The sequence below is a fragment of the Rhipicephalus sanguineus genome, chromosome 10 (genome assembly GCF_013339695.2).
Source record: "Rhipicephalus sanguineus isolate Rsan-2018 chromosome 10, BIME_Rsan_1.4, whole genome shotgun sequence".
NCBI lineage: Eukaryota > Metazoa > Arthropoda > Arachnida > Ixodida > Ixodidae > Rhipicephalus > Rhipicephalus sanguineus.
In genome coordinates, this window is record NC_051185.1 from 15,146,451 (window position 1) to 15,163,369 (window position 16,919).

At 49.9% G+C, this 16,919-nt stretch overlaps 2 protein-coding genes across 2 annotated transcripts; one reads left to right on the forward strand and one right to left on the reverse strand.

Moving 5' to 3' along the window:
* Positions 1-1,918: 1,918 nt before the first annotated feature.
* Positions 1,919-7,750, reverse strand: LOC119407100 (anaphase-promoting complex subunit 1). Its single transcript, XM_037673947.2, has one exon. The coding sequence runs from the start codon at positions 7,601-7,603 to the stop codon at positions 1,943-1,945; it is 5,661 nt and encodes a 1,886-aa protein (XP_037529875.1). The 5' UTR covers positions 7,604-7,750; the 3' UTR covers positions 1,919-1,942.
* A 341-nt stretch (positions 7,751-8,091) lies between these two features.
* Positions 8,092-14,519, forward strand: LOC119407102 (zinc finger CCHC-type and RNA-binding motif-containing protein 1). Its single transcript, XM_037673950.2, has 5 exons — positions 8,092-8,379; positions 9,711-9,930; positions 11,179-11,270; positions 13,352-13,439; positions 14,222-14,519. Exons 1-5 carry the CDS (start codon positions 8,267-8,269, stop codon positions 14,351-14,353), a joined length of 645 nt encoding a protein of 214 aa, XP_037529878.1. The 5' UTR covers positions 8,092-8,266; the 3' UTR covers positions 14,354-14,519.
* Positions 14,520-16,919: the final 2,400 nt, after the last annotated feature.

Below are 16,919 nucleotides of genomic sequence, written 5' to 3' on the forward strand. Positions count from 1 at the left end.
AATAGTCATGCTGGCAACTTCTGCAAGGCCAGTGTTTTCTGATACTTTAGAGTGTAGTGTGGCATCTGTACACTACAGTGAAACCTCGGTGATACGATCACAGCTCATACGAATTTCGGAGTGATACGTATTTTTCGTTGGTCCCAGCCAAGGCCCATTGGCCTGCAATGTAGTGGAGTACGGATGTTACGAACCGATTTTCACCCAGTGACGTTTGATACGAACGTTCGCTACCATACATGTACGAAGAGGTGCTGTCGCGGAAGACTCGCCAAGCACGTGCGAGCGCGGGAACGCAAGCGTGGGCATGCGCGCCGCACCGCCAAATCATCAGAATCGCGGTGTAAGAAAAACACTTTTCTTACGGTCTTCTCTTACCTTCAGAAAGAGAAGACCGAATGGAAGTTTTTCCAAGCCGATTCTTCGTCATTTTTCTATCTCAGCCTACTCGTTCCTCTTGCATGCTTTACAACCTCGTGCGTTCCGTTATGACGGTGGTCTGCAAAAGAAAACACCGTTCTTTTATGCTGTCTACTTGTCTGTGGGAACACCCTCGTCCTAGTCACGTGTTTTGTTTTTTGTGCTCACACAAGCACCGAGAGTGTGTTTTTCATCGCGTCGTATAATTTTTGCGGCCAGTTCTGTGGAATCCGAGGCTGGCGTTGCTTTTGGCACTTGTGTGACGGGCACTCGATAACGCTGCTGAAAAGTCTTTTATTTGGTGCCTGTCCAGTCGTAGTGATGAGCGTCAGCAGCAAACATGACACGTTGTGGGAAAAGGGAGATGACTTTAGGAGATTTAGGGTTATACATTTGCGTTGTACATAGGTGGCAGCCGACACGGCGTGCATGTTGTCTGTTGCGAGTGCAGTGTTCTAGAGTTTGCCTGCTTGTTTCGGATTATCGTGGGTGCTACTCGATTTAGTGCAGTCTTCTTTTACGTCGTTCCTTGTTTTGTGGCTAAGTTGCACAGATTTCTAGTAGTATTCCCACTTCCCCTCCGTAAGAAAAACACTTTTCTTACGGTCTTCTCTTACCTTCAGAAACGCGTCACGGCCTCCGAGTGTCGTGGGTCGCAACGCACCTGGTTCATTAATTAAATGCGCGCGTACGGGCCGTATATTTATGAGTGCTGGTATGATTACCGACATCTAAAAACTTAGCTGACAATCATTCAGGATTCTTCCTGACGCTACCGCAGCCCTGACAAACAATATATGAAAATGTACGCCAGCTTTTTTGTTTTGTCGCATGCTAATTTTCCATGCTTTCTAGTGATACGAATTTCGGGTGATACGAATAATTTTGGTGGCCCCGTGATATTCGTATCACCGAGGTTTCACTGTATTTGTCGTGCAGCATTTGCCAATTGCTAGCGCAGTCAGGGCCTCAAAACGATGTCCACCTGGAAGAAGGCTGAAAACGTTGATGTGCACCACCCGTTAATCTTCTTGTTTATCTTCTACTGCATTCACACGACACGTGCCGATTTGTCCGGCATGGGATACAGTAACTCTGATGGGCGCGAGAACAAGTACAGAGAGAGAGAAACAGAAGAAAGACAAAAAAATAGAAAGACTAAGGACTACACAGAGAGAGAGATAGAAACAGACTCAGAAAAGAGAGAGAAGAAACGTAGAGCAAGACTCAAAGAAAAAGGGAGAGAAAGCACATTGCAGCCTCATATAGCATAGTATAGCAAGGAGGTGCGAAAGGAAAGCGAGTGAGGAGGAGGGGAATGCCACCAGCACCACTGATTCCTCAGTCTTCGCGCCACTAGTGTGTAGCTACCCCGATTATTTTTTGAAGTTGAAACACCTAAGTTGGATAAACAAAACGTGCATTTATTAAGTTATAGATACACCAAAGTTAGATCAATAAAACATGCATTTATAAGTTAAAGATGTCTAACAGTCGGCAACAGTCGTAACCACAGGCACACTCACAACAGTGACTGCAGGATTGTCTCACTGCCAATGGCTGGTGACAAATGTTCGAGGCAGAAGGCGAGAAAATGGGCAGGGCTGTCGCAACTTTGGCGAGCATTCGACAGAGGGTACGAAATGTCGTGCCACACAAGAAACGGAAGTGCGGCTGCAGGCACATTGGGCCCGTTCTTCACGTACGTCTGCACAGCCGCGCACAGCACCTCCTTGGGGAGGACGTCGTCGACAGCGGCCGCAATGCGTGCCCGCAGGGTGAGGGCAAAAGACTTGTCGATGAGTTGTTGCTTCGGACCTCTGCAGTGGTCGTAGTAGGCCAGCACGATCCTGGCCTGCCACAGCGGTAACGTAGATTGCATGAAGTCGTGCCTGGCAGTCTGGAACAGATCGAAGAGCGTAGAAAGCATGTCTACCCTCTCGCGCATGGTGCACTCCAAAAGTATGGTGCCAAAGGCATGCTGCAAAGCCTGCTCTGAATCGCCAAATGCACGCACTCTGAGGAAGAACTCTGTGAACTTCGAAATCACGGTGTTCTCGGAGAAGCAGGCAGACACCTTGGGCCTCAGTGACCATCCGCGTAGTAGGTCCTTTATGGCACTTTGCTCAAAAGCCGTCTTGCAACCCGTAGGATCCACGGCATATGGCAGGCAACCAGCCTTGTGCTTGACGCACAGCCGGCCCCGGTTCGAGAGCACAGATTTGAGGAGGTCCCAGTTTTTGTCGCGCCGGAAGGTGATTGGCCAGTAGCGGGGGTCGTTCAAGCCGATGCTGTCCAAGAGGTCAAGTTCGGGAAGGTGACAAGGTGCCTTCAGCACATACTCGCAGGGGCCATAGGCATTCGTTGGCCTGAAGGAGATGGTTATGTGGCTGTAGACAACGTTCCCGGTTATGGAGTCTACCGGCAGTAAGTGGCGAGGTTCCACGGCAAGAACATAGAGATGCCTGAAGGCCTGCAAGTGGTAGCGGTTGTCACTGCTGTGGATGGGAAAACATGGGAAGAGGGAACACAGCAAAGCCGCAACGGCCATGGGACGTGTGCTTAGGGTAAGTTCCGTACCGCCGAGGAATAAAAAGCCCAACGCCATGTGCGTTGCCAGGTAAGAACCGTACAGGACGTGGCTCGAAGCGTGAGTGGAGCGCAGCCGGAGGTGGCGGCAGATGCGCATGACTTCAAGGTCGCCAGTGCCAGCCATGACGAGGGACAGGCTCAACACCGTGACGAGAAGGCAGGTCTCCAGCGTGTTTCGTCCAGCTTGCTCGGCCACAGCCTGCTTCTGCAGGTCCAGAAAGTACATGGTGTAATGACGGAGGATATCGAATGCCTCATAGTTTGCAGAGCCTGCAAATTTGAGACCAACGCAGAGGCAAGCTCCGGCCAATATGTTGCAGTATGCTTGGCTCATGGTCTCGTGGTCAATATCCACGTCTTCGGATGTCCTCTGAAATGCATAGGTGGCCACCACTTCAGGTATGTGACTCTGAATCCAAGCTTTTGTGGGACAGACGTCGGACCATAGAATGAGCCCTGAGGCCAGCGTCCGGAGAAGAAGAAAGTCCGGCCGGACCATGTCCAGGAGATACTGTGTTTCCGGAGCAGCCATCCAGCCAGCAACTGCCTTATCGCCGCTGTTGAAGAACATCATGCCAAGGGCAAGGGTAGCTGCTGGGCTGGTGACGTGAACATTGACAGCGTTGCCTTCTCTAATTTGGTAGCTGGGAGAACGGAATCTCTCCCGCTGGCTCCCCGCCGACCGCACGCGTCCACCGACCATGTAATGGTGAAGCTGCTCGGCCATGCGCAAGTCGGAATGGTGGGAATGAGAGCCACCCTTTCCAAGCATGATCAAGCCCAAGGCAAGCCCGGCTGCCAGCGCATAACTTTCCCTGTCGATGCAGTGATCCATCTCTGGACCTGGAGGCCGACCGATCTCTCCAAGGAGTATGTCTGCCATCTGGCTATGACCAGACTCTGCGTAGAGCAGTCCCAGGCCCATGACAGATGCCACGCATACTAGCGGGTGCACGTCCAATTCCGTAGAGGTAGGCGGCAGAAGGGTTTCAACATGAATGCTCATCAGTTTCGTGCCCGCAAGATCCATGCTCCCCAGCTTCGAGGCAGCCAAGCCAAGCAGCAGCCCGACGCTAGTCAGCTCATGGTTCTTTAGCATGTAATCGTGGATGGCTGTGGTAGTGAGAGCAGACAGGTGGCCGTTGAGACCTAGCCCGAGGAGGAAGCCAGCATGCTCAATGGTGGCATCTGTCGCAGTGCTGGCTCGGGGCTTGTTGAAGGTAATCCAACTCGAGTCTACATCACTCGCGTCGGGTGCAACACGCAGCCCAGCTGCAACGCCGTTGTGAAATAAGGGCCACGTGTTCATATTTGGAGGCACTTCAATGTGAGACATGTCAACCGTGGCATTTCTCAGGGGAACCCGACCCGTAAGGCAGAGCTTTGGAATTGGCAGCGGGTCAGCAAGTACAGGCTGGCAGCTGCGCAGTGTCATCATACCTCTGCCTACAGGAAGGGCCATGGTGCGAATGCACAAGCCATAGAGATGGCGCTCCTGTTCCTCCACAAATTCGTGGTCGCTCACTTCTGGCCTCTGCTGGATGGCTATGCACACTGGCATTGACGATTGCAGCATGCGGCATGCCTCGCTAATGCGCTGGTCTTTGCTGAACTTTAGCTTGCACATTTCTTTGTTGAGGAGCTCAAAGCCGTTGTCCTTCTCAATAAGGCTCGATCCCTGCTTTGGGTTTTCGTGCACAGATGGCACGGGCATCTTTGCAAGACACTTTCTTTGCTTCTGCGCTGTCAGCTCGGCAAGATCTTCCCTTCCCACCAAGCGACACGCTGCTGGACCCCAACCAAGAGCAGGGCTGTCCTGACACTCGACCATGGCATCCTGAAGAGGTGCGACAACTCCCGAGGGCCAACGAGAAAGCTGATCCAAACTGATGCCAAGCTTGACAAGGAGAGAGACTATCCTCTCACCTACACCACTCTGCTTGTGAAAAGAAAATTTATGGCTTTCATGTTTTCCTAGTGATGCTGCAGAAATGTCCTGCAGGAGCTCAGTGGAAAATGAACACTCCAATGGGCGAGAGAGCACAGAGTAGAGAAGCACAACCGCTTTGAGAGACCTCGTCGTTCCGGGGATGTAAAGAAACCTCGACGACTTGTCACTCAGATGTGCCATCGTATTTGCGATCCAGGAAAATATGTTAGGTGGGGACAAAGGAAACCAAGACGGAGTCCTTGGCTCACCCTCAGGAATCGATGCAGTAGACGAAACGTCGACGATTCTGATTTTCTCTGGGAAGTCTTTCCTGTAGAGGTCTTGATAGGACTTCAAGCCCAAATGGACGGACAGCCTATAGAGGAACTCGGCAAATCGAGGCAACGAGGGCCACTCGAGCACGTCCAACTTGGCGTCTTCATAGACAAGGTGGAGTGCAATCAGCACACTGTAGGCATGATCTTGGAGGGGTGCAACATTGCTAGCCGATGTCTCGCAGCTAGGGACAAACAGCGGCATCTTCGGGCCCACTTTTGGTACACTTCTCGAAGCCGGGCCGAGAGAACCTCCCGATCGCTCTAACAAATACTCCCAGTCTCCGTTAGAGCCTCCTTCGCTTGATTTAGATTTTTTCACTGCCACGGGAGTTACAACATCGAGGTCCATGCCTCCAACTTGTTGCAAGCCATTACTGGCAGCGACGCAACCAACCGTACCCAGAATGAACACGAGAAAGGAATGCATTTCAGTCGATGCTGTCAAGTCTGTGGGTCCGGGTGCATTTCGCGACATGTACCACCTCGTGAGCACTTGGACGCCCAGTTCCTGGGGCAGGACGGTAGACAGAGCTTTCAGACATCGTTTAACGATCCTGTCCTTGGACATTGCTGGGAGGCTGAGTCGATAGTACGTTCCAGACGACGACTCCAAGGTCACACGATTTCTGACGCCGTCCTGCAGGGAGACGTGGTGTGGCAGGGGCAAGGGTCCCGAATCTTCACCTGCTTTATGCGAGTGGCCGGCACTCGCAGGCATGGAGGAAACGCCGACATCTGAAAATGAGCTGTTGGCTCCGCTGTTGCGACGCGGGAGCGAGCACTCGAGTTCTCTCGTGGGCGCAAACACAAATGAAGGCACGTGAACTTTACACAGTCTACTGGGGCCGGCATAGAGCGTAAGGCTGTGGTTCAGATCAAGCACGAGTAGCATGTTCAGAGACGGCAGGTACTGGACATCTAGGGCCGATATGGTGTCGCACTCCTTGAGCGTAGGTCGCGCGCTGCTTTTGCTGAGGCTGACGAGCTTGAGCGTCTTCCGCGAGCTCAGGTGGAAGCAGAGGTAGGCGTTCCCGACCATGTCGCGGATCACGAAGGCCTTGGAGGCTCTCTCGCCCGAGGGCTGCGGTTCGCACCACAACTGGTCGAGGCAGATGTCCGGTACGAGGGGGGAAGCCTGCGGCTCACACTGGTCGTACGTCAAGTTGGTGTTAAACGTGTTCTCGTGGCTCGGAGTGAAGACGGGCAACGGGGACTGCGATCTGCTCAGGTACGCCATGTGCGCGAGTGGAGAGTGGTTATGGTGGCCCGAGTTGGAGGCCCGCTCCAGAGCTGAACGACCGTTGGCGGAAGCGCTGTGGGAACGTCGCGGCGAGCAACTGAAAGACGAATTAGTTGCCGGCGAAGACGAAAGGGCGGCGGCGCGGAAGGAGGCCGGGGTCCGGTCGAGACCGTAAGCGGCGGCGGAGGTGTCCACATACTGGTCTTCCTCGTCCGTGGTGCGACGAACTTCCCACACGCTGTGCGTCCCCTGCGACCCGTGGAACGTGACGAGCAGCGAAGGCTCTTCGCACACGTATACCACTTCGACGCCGGAGCCGCACTGCGTGTAGCCGAACTTGGGAATGCGGCCGTGCATCGCATTTCGACTTACTACGGGTGCCACTTCGTCCAGGGGGTGAAGGAGACTGAACATCATGGCGCCAGCAGCTGAGTGTTCGTTCGGAGTCGCGAGAGGGAAGTGCGACGTCACTTGAGCGGCGACGTCTCGCAGTCGGCGTTCGATCAGTAGTCCGTACCTCATAGGCCACAGCCGCGACACCACGAAAGGCACGGAGCGCGTGTAATCCTCACCGGAGCGCGAGAAACAGTGTAAGGTACCAGCGCTCTCTTCAAAGATACACACGCAGGGCACTCTCGTCTCAGTCTCTGACGCGCTTCCGACCAGGTGCCTCGCCTGGTAATCGGCCACGAGAAAGTCGCACCAAAGGGCGTCCTGAATCTTTCCGCTTATGTTGAAAGTCCTCAAAACCGTGCGCACGTCACCGCCATTGGACTTGCTCCAGACTACGGTGTTGGACGAGGCGTAGATTTCCTCTTCCCCGTCGGAGTCGTCGTCTTCCAGGCAAGGGCTCTCCCGCAGTTTCCAGAAGGATGGTCTGGGCTGAGGGCCATCGTCGCTGCGCCTGTTGATGCGCAGAGAGACGCCCCGCAGGGCTTCCGAGAGCTCGGCAGCGCTTGTTGGGCCAGTTGGGACTCTATCGCCGGAGCTCCCATCGCTGCAGTGGCGCACGTTTCCAGGGTGGTGCGTCAAGTATTCGGTGCCGTACGGCACGAACTCCAGGGGCTCCCCTGCAGCTATCATTGCCGCTGGATCATCCAGACTTGCGCTTACTGAATTCCACGCACACCTTCACATAAATTGTCGACACCCAAGAGTGCCGGAGCGACCCGTTTAAAGTCGGGCGCTTCGCATTCATGGACGCCGCCGGTTGTTGACGATTGTTGATGATGATAGCCAACGACAGCAACTAAGACAAAGCCAAGCTAAGGCGAAAAGAAATAAAATGCCCTAAGTAACAAATAGATTAACTATAATAAATTATTTTCAAGCTTAATTTGCACATTTCATTCAGTCGGGTTTGGTGCTTGTGTCCTTGTGTTAAATGTCACACTGCCCCATTTCAATCGTAATTGCTCTCGGCTCATAAGGGAGTCAATCACGGTAGAGAAAATCGATCCTCGGTGCTCAATCGCGAAAAGTGATCGCAAGGTCGATCGTGATCGTGTGACAACCTGGCCACCACACAAGTCGAATTAATCCAAGCTGCTACTAGCTGCTATTCTCTGCTGCTACTGACTGTGTTCTGCGTCTAAATGAAACGTGAAACCTTTTATAATCAGAAAAGAAGTCACTAGGCTTTCTAACGCTTGTACACACACATTCGCAAGAATGAAAAGCATACTCGTCAACTGCAGGACCGATTAGTGCGGACAGCTGTATCTTCGAACCAGAGAGGCAACCGTCATGAGTGCGGGTCTTAAGCCGAGCAAAAGCACCGTGTATGTGAGCAATTTGCCGTTCAAGCTCACAAACAATGACCTGCACCAGATCTTCGAAAAGTACGGCAAGGTTGCCAAGTAAGTGTACGCGAATATTCGTCGCGAAATCACGTGCAGTGCCGTTCGCGATCGACACTCAAAATAGTGAGAACGGCGTGGCTGTAGCGTGGCTAAGCTCTCGCAAGATCATCAACGCTGTCAGTCGCGTTACCTACGTGCAACCCAAGCGTGTAGCACGGCGTCAACATGTTCATGTACGTTGTAGCGATTCAGTAATAGAGATTGCAGAAAAAAATGGGTTTCACTGTAGAGGGCACTTAGTGGGACAACTTTGACCACACTATAATTATGTGGCTTCTGCATCGTTACCTCTCGAGTACAAAATTGAACATAAGACCGGCTCGAACTATGGTTGAATGTCAGTTAATGTATCATATATGCTTAGCTTTATTCCGAGGTATTTGATACTCCATTGCAAGAAAGGTGAGATGGTTTGAAGTGCATTTTCTAATGAGTGATCATATATGGGAAGTGATCAAGTTATCTATTGCGCACTCCGTAATTCTTTTTTCGATAGAGTGGATTTTTCACAGGCTTGAGGTACATCAGGCACATTTTAACTGTTGCCTGTAAGACTGTCTTCATTCTATCACACTCCAGTGATATAGTTTCGTCTTTTTTATTTTTTTCAAGTGAAGCTTTCATTGACTGACCTGTGTAGCTGGTGATGGTGATGTTCCAAAAAACCCTCCTCACCCTCAGCTGGCACGCTCCAAAGAAATAATGAATAACACAAAATAAGTTTCCTTTCCGAGGCTGGGGTTTTAGCAGGGGTCCCCGTAGTCGGAAAGCAAGTGCCTTGAACACTAGGCCATGTGCCCATGCTTGCCCAATGTGAACTGAAGCATACAAATGCCTCCTACCGATGATGCAAGAAACAATTGGGAAGCAGTACACTTGCTATGGGCACTTTATTGAATTATTTCGTGTTGGTGGACTAAAAGCGATCTGCTGGACAACACGTAAGGTCGATGTCAGGAATTGCGCATTTCGGAAAAATTCCGACTTCAAGAAAATTGAATTCCTAACCCGCGTTTCCATGATCGCGTGATGTTCCTTTGGGCCATTCTACAGGCTGACGAATGCTGTAAAGAACATGAAAGACACCATGCCGATTCAGCCCGAAAACAGCGTTCCGGGGACGGCCGCTACGTACAAAAAAGAAAGAAAGAAAAGCAGCATGTCAAGCACGCCAAACTTTGCTTGCCCCCATTTTCCTGATTGGGGAAGGGATCCTGAAGTTCCTTCTTTTTTTCCATCACTTGACGGAACTGTAAAAAGCAAGTGGTGGTTACAAATGTTGACACAATGTTGACACTAATATACCATAACGTTATTCGTGTGTGCAGGGTGACCGTCATGAAAGACAAGCAAACGTGGAAGAGCAAGGGAGTAGCGTTTGTGCTCTTTGTGGATCCCGAATCGGCCAGCAAATGTGCGTCTGCTCTAAACAACCAGCCGCTAATGGGACGCACGCTGCGGGCAAGCATCGCAAAGTACAACGGCCGAGCTCCCGAGTTCATCCGCCGTAAAGAATACAAGGACAAATCGAGGTGCTTCGAGTGTGGTGTAAGTAAAAACCAGTTTGGTTGTATCAGTAATCATATCGTTTGCCACAAATTTGAATCTGCTGCAATAGATCTGAGCTTAGGCGTTCTGCTGCTTAGTGGCACGATGTTGCGTGCTTGGTTCCTGGTTGCCGCCGCCAGGTGTGGGTGTAAAGAAAATGCAAAACTTATCGTGCACTTGTATTTGGCCAAACTTTGAAAACCCCACGGGGTGAAAATTTATCCGAAGCTCTCCCCGGTGAATTTATTATAATCCCAGTGTTGCTTTGGAAAATTAAACCTTGCGAATCACTCGTGAACAAAATTACCACTGAATTTTTCCAAGAAACTGGCAAGTAAATTTAAGCGACAGAAATCATATGCAACTCTCACATTGCCATCGTCTTAGACACCGGAAATCAACTCTTCAGCGCAGCAGTTAAGAAAGAATGAAAAATGTAGTAGTGGAAAGGAAATTTGAAAACAAGCAAAAAGATAGAATTAAAAATAGAAAGAATTAACGTTACAAAATGTGAGTTGTATGTAGTTTTAGCAATCATTCTGAGATGACCAAGATTCCGAATATTTTATCCTTTTACATTTACTGTATCGTTCTGTAGTTGTCATAGGGAAGAATAGCCAAGCCAGTAAAGATTAGGTTCATTATTTGGCGAACGTGTGCCCAGCAAAATAAAATGTTCACAGTACAAGGATAGCGGTGAGCATCGTTTGCGATCATCGAAAAACCGATCTACAGATCTAACGGAATGGCCTTTTTTGCTCGAGTCACGGTGCATTCCTGCACAATCACTGACGGTCGCTTGCATTTCAGTATGCAACTTCAACCTTTGCGCCATGCACGCGAATTGATTAGAACATATGAAAAACATTCAAGAAGGTTTCGACATGTTCATGTGTGGCTTGCCCCAAGCAATAACATGTTCAGCAGTTTTCGCCGATGAATCCTGGTTATGTGAAACAGAAAAATCAAGTGCATGTGTGTATATGTTTTGAAAGAAACTACGACTGTGTCCTTGGGGCAAGAAAACATGACTTCTTGTCACACTTTTATGAGGTCTCAGTTCAACCTGGAGTGTACAGCTTTGCCATTGTTTTTCTAAAACAGCAGGCACAGTTTGAAATGAGGAGATAACCCAAATGCTCACATACTTCAAGATTCCTACACCTATAATTGTTCTGGGTCATTTTACTTCCAGCATGAGTAGATTACCCAATGAAAGAGCACGCATCTGTTGCATTTTTCTTCCAGGAGGAAGGTCATCTCAGTTACCGCTGTCCACGGAATTCATTTGGCGAGCGAGAGGCCCCGGAAAAGAAAAGGAAGAGAAGAAAGGGACAGCCGTAAGAGTTCTTGAATTATTATATTTAAATAATTCCCCGCTTTTCAGGAATATCTTCCATTACCATGTACCCGCTGCAGTAGCTCCGTAGCTATGGGCTTTGCACTGCTTGCCTCGAGGCCACAGCTTCTATCGCAGCTGCAGTTTGATGGAAGTGAAAAGGAAGGATGGTCATGGGTTCAGACTCAAGTGTACGTTACAGAAAACCAAGGGGCCGGATTTTCATCTGGAGCCTCCCTCTACTATGTTCCTTGTAAAGCTGTATTCCCATGACGGACGTGATTGCGGACGGACCAGTCACGTGACATGTGACGTGTTTGGGATCTCTCCGCGGCTTGCATTCACACGACAGGGGAGAACGGCGCGGACAGATCGGCCCTACCCTCACTCCAAGGAGCATAGGTACGGCGCAGGCGCGTGCGGGAGCTCTGCTGCAGATGTTATATTGCGCAAAATAGACGTCGAGCACAAGCGCCGCTTTGCCGCGATGGCTGTTGCTCTCGAAGTTGCAGCAGACGACGAAGAGGAGAGCGGTTTTCTTCAGCGCAAGCGATCGGTCTGGCTCAAGCTGGGGCTCACCAAAAAATCTGTTGGGATGCTTATAGATAATAAACAAAACATACCGGGGATGTATGGCCCACAATCCGGGTACTGCTCTTGCATCTCGTCGGAAATTTGTTGCCACAGCGTAGAGCGAAAGATACTGTTCGAGTAGTCGTCGCAGCTCGGGTCCCACAGAGCAGGAAGCTGCTCCACCAACGACAAAAAGAAATACGTTGCATCATCGGCGAATCTGGAGCCGTACGACGCCGGCCCTGCGACACTCTCCATGAGTTCGTCCATTTTCAGTCGCCCTGAAACGAAGTTGCTGAGAAGACCGACAGCTGCGTACAGTTCCCTTTAGAGTAGCGTCACCTTCGTATTGCGCGCGCTTTTCAGCAAAAGCGACTTGGATTGGATTGAAAAAATTCGTTGTTGCCGCCGAACGCGTTTCGCCGCCAGGATCTTTGTATTTTTCGCCGAAGATCCCCACTGATCCCAACTGTGATTTCGGTCTGCGCCGTTTCGTGAATCGGTCTGCACGGACCGAAGAAGGAGCACGGGAACGGGTGATGTATGATGACGTAGTACGCGATCCGCAGGGCCGAATCGCGATTTCGTTCATCGTGGGAATACAGCTTAAGCAGTTAGACACAGTCACATCAAGACGACAGCTAATGAAGTAAAAAAAGAACAGGGGGCACTATTTTTAGTTTTCAGTTGAAGTGCAGTACTATTTATGGATTAATTAAAGTGGATGAAATAGAACTTGCCACAAATGGGTACTGAAACCACAACTTTCGCGTTGCATGTGCGTCCGCTTCCAGTTGTGCTACTGCGAGAACCATTTCCTTGTTCACTTTCTTCAGTGTTTCTGCATATGTAACCCTAGGAGTGTACTATGATAGTGGTGACAAATGTTGAACGTCCTTTGTAGGCAGCTGACCAGTAAACGCTAGCATGTTATTTAAAGGTATATAAAACCTGTTGGAGTTGAGGCCCTTGCCATAAAGCAAATGGAATGAGGGGAATCGATCGAGCAACCCGTTTTTGTTATTTAAATTAAGAACTACAGGTAATGCCCTCGACGCCTCCATCATCTAATAGAATTGGATGAACTTGTTGGCTAGTTGGTTGAACATCTTGTATCGGGAAACAGCGCGGTAAAAACGAAGACGAAGCATAGGAACAAACAAACACACCACAAGCAACGCTTTATGTGGTGTGTTGTTCGTTCCTATGCTTCGTCTTCATTTTTACCACATTGTTTCCTGATACAATAAAATTGTATATTAGAGTTATGAAATGGGAACCAAGGGAATGGGGATGCGGTTGAGGCTGACGTAAGGAAATTAGGAGATGGGCAGAGAAAGGACGCTGTCAACCGCTGCGAGACAAGAATAATTGGAAATCAATCGCAGGGGCTTTCATCCTGCAGTGGACATAAGATATGGTTGATGGTGTTTCATTACTGTGTAATGCTGACCCTGCTTGTATCTATAGTACTTACGGTATTGCATAAAGTAAGTAATAACTTTTCAGGCCCAAAGAGCAGGAAGCGGAGGCTACCGAAAGTGAAAATGAGGAAGACCCGGCCTTGGAGTCGCTTCACGCAGCAATCAAGTACGAGGTACGTGGAGAGTAGCAAAAGGCCAAGCAGCCAGCCTAGTTGCAGTGGCGTGTGGATTTTTGCGTGGACACATGGCTCTTTTAGGCGAAACTTTTATGCTTCGCAAATTGGCGTTGTAGGTGGGACCGCGAAAAAAACCCGGTGCCCACGCGTGTACAGAAATGCAGGAGTACACATATATAAGGCCCTCGAAGGTGCGCCAGTCACAACGTAGTTGCGTGTGCTGTTTTCCAATAATTGATGCTGTCTCACTCGTGGGCTTGCCGGCAATCTGATCTTTCATCAAGATAGTCGAGGTGCATTGTCATTTCACGTTGCCACATTTCATTGTTGCCTGGATATGACGAATGACTGTCATTGTTGCCTGTAGCAACTGAAGTGTTGTGCTGCTAATCACATGGGTGAAGGTCTAATTCCTGGCATGGAGGAAGGAGATAGTTAGGAGGGAGCATTGCACGATGTGATAGAAAGAAAGAAATAAAAGTAGTACGTCAGGCACGCACAAGTCAAGCTTCGCTTGCCTCCATTTTCCCAACAGGGCAAGGGCTCCTGGATTTCTTTTTTTCACCTGACTGTTACAGCTTCGTATGTTACCATTGAAAGACCAGTACGAGATGGTGGGTTACAGTGCGCACAACAGGCAGCGTTTTACACGTTGCACGTACGTGGACTTGACCCGGGTTGTCATCTTGAGAATACTAGTCATGTATCGTATTTACCGTATCCTGAAGTCATGTAAAGTACTCTCTCCCACCCTCATTTTTTTTTCTGCTTGCCTTTAGCAACAACAAAGAGAGCGCGAGTCTGGAAGCGGTCAACAGTCTGGCGCACAGTCATCCTCTGGAAGCCGACGTCGAATCCGCAAGAGTGCTTACTTCAGCGATGAAGAGGAGTCGGATGAGGGCAACGGGTGACACCGTTGCTTGGCCCGTCCAGGACGTTGTTTCATGTACTGCATCACATGTTTTGTACAAACTTGATCTCATTTACATTTCATTTTAATGACACTTGCTGATGTTTGACCTTCGTCTTGAGAAGACTGAAGTGCATAAAATAATAGTTGCACACGCATACGTTTACATCAACAGGGTGTCTACCGACCGGGAAAACCGGGAATTCTCAGGGATTTTGGGTAGTCTGGAAATTCTCAGGGAAAACTCAGGGAAATTGTGCTCCCATCAGGGAAAATCCACAGTATCTTTATTGAAAGGTGACGAAAGTCGCGGTAGCGCTTGCTCGATATTTTGTGAACGCATTTTTCAAATCAAACGGCCGCTGTGGCTGCGGGGAAGTGGCGCACTTTGATGCTGTCATCGCCTTCGGAGCGGTGAAGTGGGAGAGAATCTGGCTAATGCGTGGCATGCGGGAACCGCGAACCACGACACATCGTATCGCGTAATGTTGTAATGTTGTCAGGATGTTCTGGGAGTACGCGGTGTAGTTCTGTAATCTTTCTCGCGCGTGCTGTGCGTTAGCGCCCGATATGGTGTTTTTGTTATCGCCGCGTGTCAAGTAACAACCATGATTAGTTGTAGAAGCGGTAGTAGTAGATGTAACGAGCTTGAGTTATCTTGCAAGCGATCGCGATCGCGCAGGAAGCGGATGTCTTCGACAAGGCTCGTATCTGGCAAGCCATCCCGATCGGCGAGAAAAAAGACGCTTGTTGGCTGTTATCGGAGAGCTCACTCGCTCTGATCCCGAGCTTCAAAGATGCTATTTAGGACTCCGTGAAGAATATAATAAATTTCCAGGCGAGAGCTAGCGTAACTAACGGGCCCATTCACAGCAAGTGAAAGCTTTTTTATTTCTTTTTTCCCGATGAGGGCACTGCTGAAACAAGTTTTAGGCAGTCGACTGAAATTTTTTGGGGCTGCAGCTGGCAATTACCAGCCACACCACGTGGGTGTTTGCTACAAAGCCGAATTACAAAACTTTTTAGAGCCATGGCATAGCGGCGACCGAAATTCGCGACACCGGCACGGGTCCCACATGCTCGATTCGGCGCGCGATGTCGGAAAGCAGTAACGTTTCCACCATAATCGGATGTGCCGTAATTCAGGCTGTTGCCGTGCTTTCATGCGATCTTAGCCCGCAGCTATATTGCTTTTTTTTTTTGTGCGATAGTAATTATATAGACACTCCGACGCGAATTTTTTGCCTTCGCCATGATCATCCCTATCAAGTCCAAATCGCGATTACATCACCCCGCGCGTCGCATGCTCCATGTGCGAGTGAAAGTGCGCGAGCGCTGCCGACGAACGGGGCTTAAGCAGAGATGAAACGACCGTCTCATTCGCGCGATGGGCACCTGGATAGGAGCCGGCGCGTTGGGGGGGTGGGGGTGGGGGGGTGCTGCGTGAGTCCGACAGGAAGTGCGTACTTTGTACCAGCGGGCGTGGTCGCGTGCGCCGCGGTATCTTTAGTGGGGATCAGCAGACGGCTCATACCTTTGTAGGTGTTGTGCTCTAATTGCAAAACTTTCGTTGAAGCCATAGCAGTGGCAGATCCCGGGGGGGGGGGGGTAGCGGCGATCGCCCCCCCCCCCCAAGCCAGCCCCCGCCCCCTCCCTTCAGTGCCTGTCGTCCACCTCCTTTGTCAGGCTTGCTTGTCGAGTTTGCCCCCTTTGTCAGGTTGCTTTGCCTGCCACTGTCCAAAAGGGGTAAAGAGAATCTTGTCCCTGCTCTCTACCTCTCATTGCTCTACCCTTTCCTGCTTCCCTATGCACATTTCCAATGAAGGCTTCTTAGGCACCGCCATAATCCCCTCTGGGCTGTTGTAAATATGCGTGACCCACCAAAATGCACTGCTGAGCGTTGGCTGCAGCCTTTGTACCCCCCCCCCCCCATTATGTACCTGAATCCGTCCCTGAGCCATAGATCATAGATAGGGCACTTTTCTTAGTGCAGCGGCTGCGTTTCCTGAAGGAACGAGCTGCTAGCCTATATTCATATAAAATTCCTCTTTGTTGCTATCGGATTTACTATTTTGCTCTCGCGGTGAAACTGACTCTTTTTTTCTAACGTGGGATGGTTTTCAGTGTTGTGCGTTCGTGGAGAGCAAATAGTTCGGTTGGGCAACATGATAGCAAAGGCGTTGCATTGCTCTGGGCAACGCGCGAGGATTTGACAACAACCCGCAGCAGCAGAACAAGCGCAATTCCACAGTGCATTAAACCCGCACTTGTTTCGTCTTTACATGTGACACTCTGGCAAGGCATCTAACTGTGATTGCTGCATCTCAGGCTCAACAAAATTGATTTTTTTTCACGCAAAAAATTTTAAAAAATGTTTTTTCATGTTGCCATATTAGTCGAGCATTCTTGTGGCCTTTTCAGCTTAAGATTAATCCTTCAGTAACTATGCCTTGCATGACAGGTCGAATTTCAGTTTAACGAAGTTTCGATATAACGAAGTGAGTTGCCGCTTTTACCAACTTCGCTATATTGAGGTTTATATGTTCTATGTACTATTCAAATGGGAG

Coding starts and splice junctions, on each gene's coding strand:
- LOC119407100 (XM_037673947.2), bottom strand. CDS start 7,603: ATGATAGCTGCAGGGGAGCCCCTGGAGTTCGTGCCGTACGGCACCGAA.
- LOC119407102 (XM_037673950.2), top strand. CDS start 8,267: ATGAGTGCGGGTCTTAAGCCGAGCAAAAGCACCGTGTATGTGAGCAAT. Junction 8,380..9,710: donor AAGTACGGCAAGGTTGCCAA/GTAAGTGTACGC, acceptor TCGTGTGTGCAG/GGTGACCGTCATGAAAGACA. Junction 9,931..11,178: donor CGAGGTGCTTCGAGTGTGGT/GTAAGTAAAAAC, acceptor TTTTTCTTCCAG/GAGGAAGGTCATCTCAGTTA.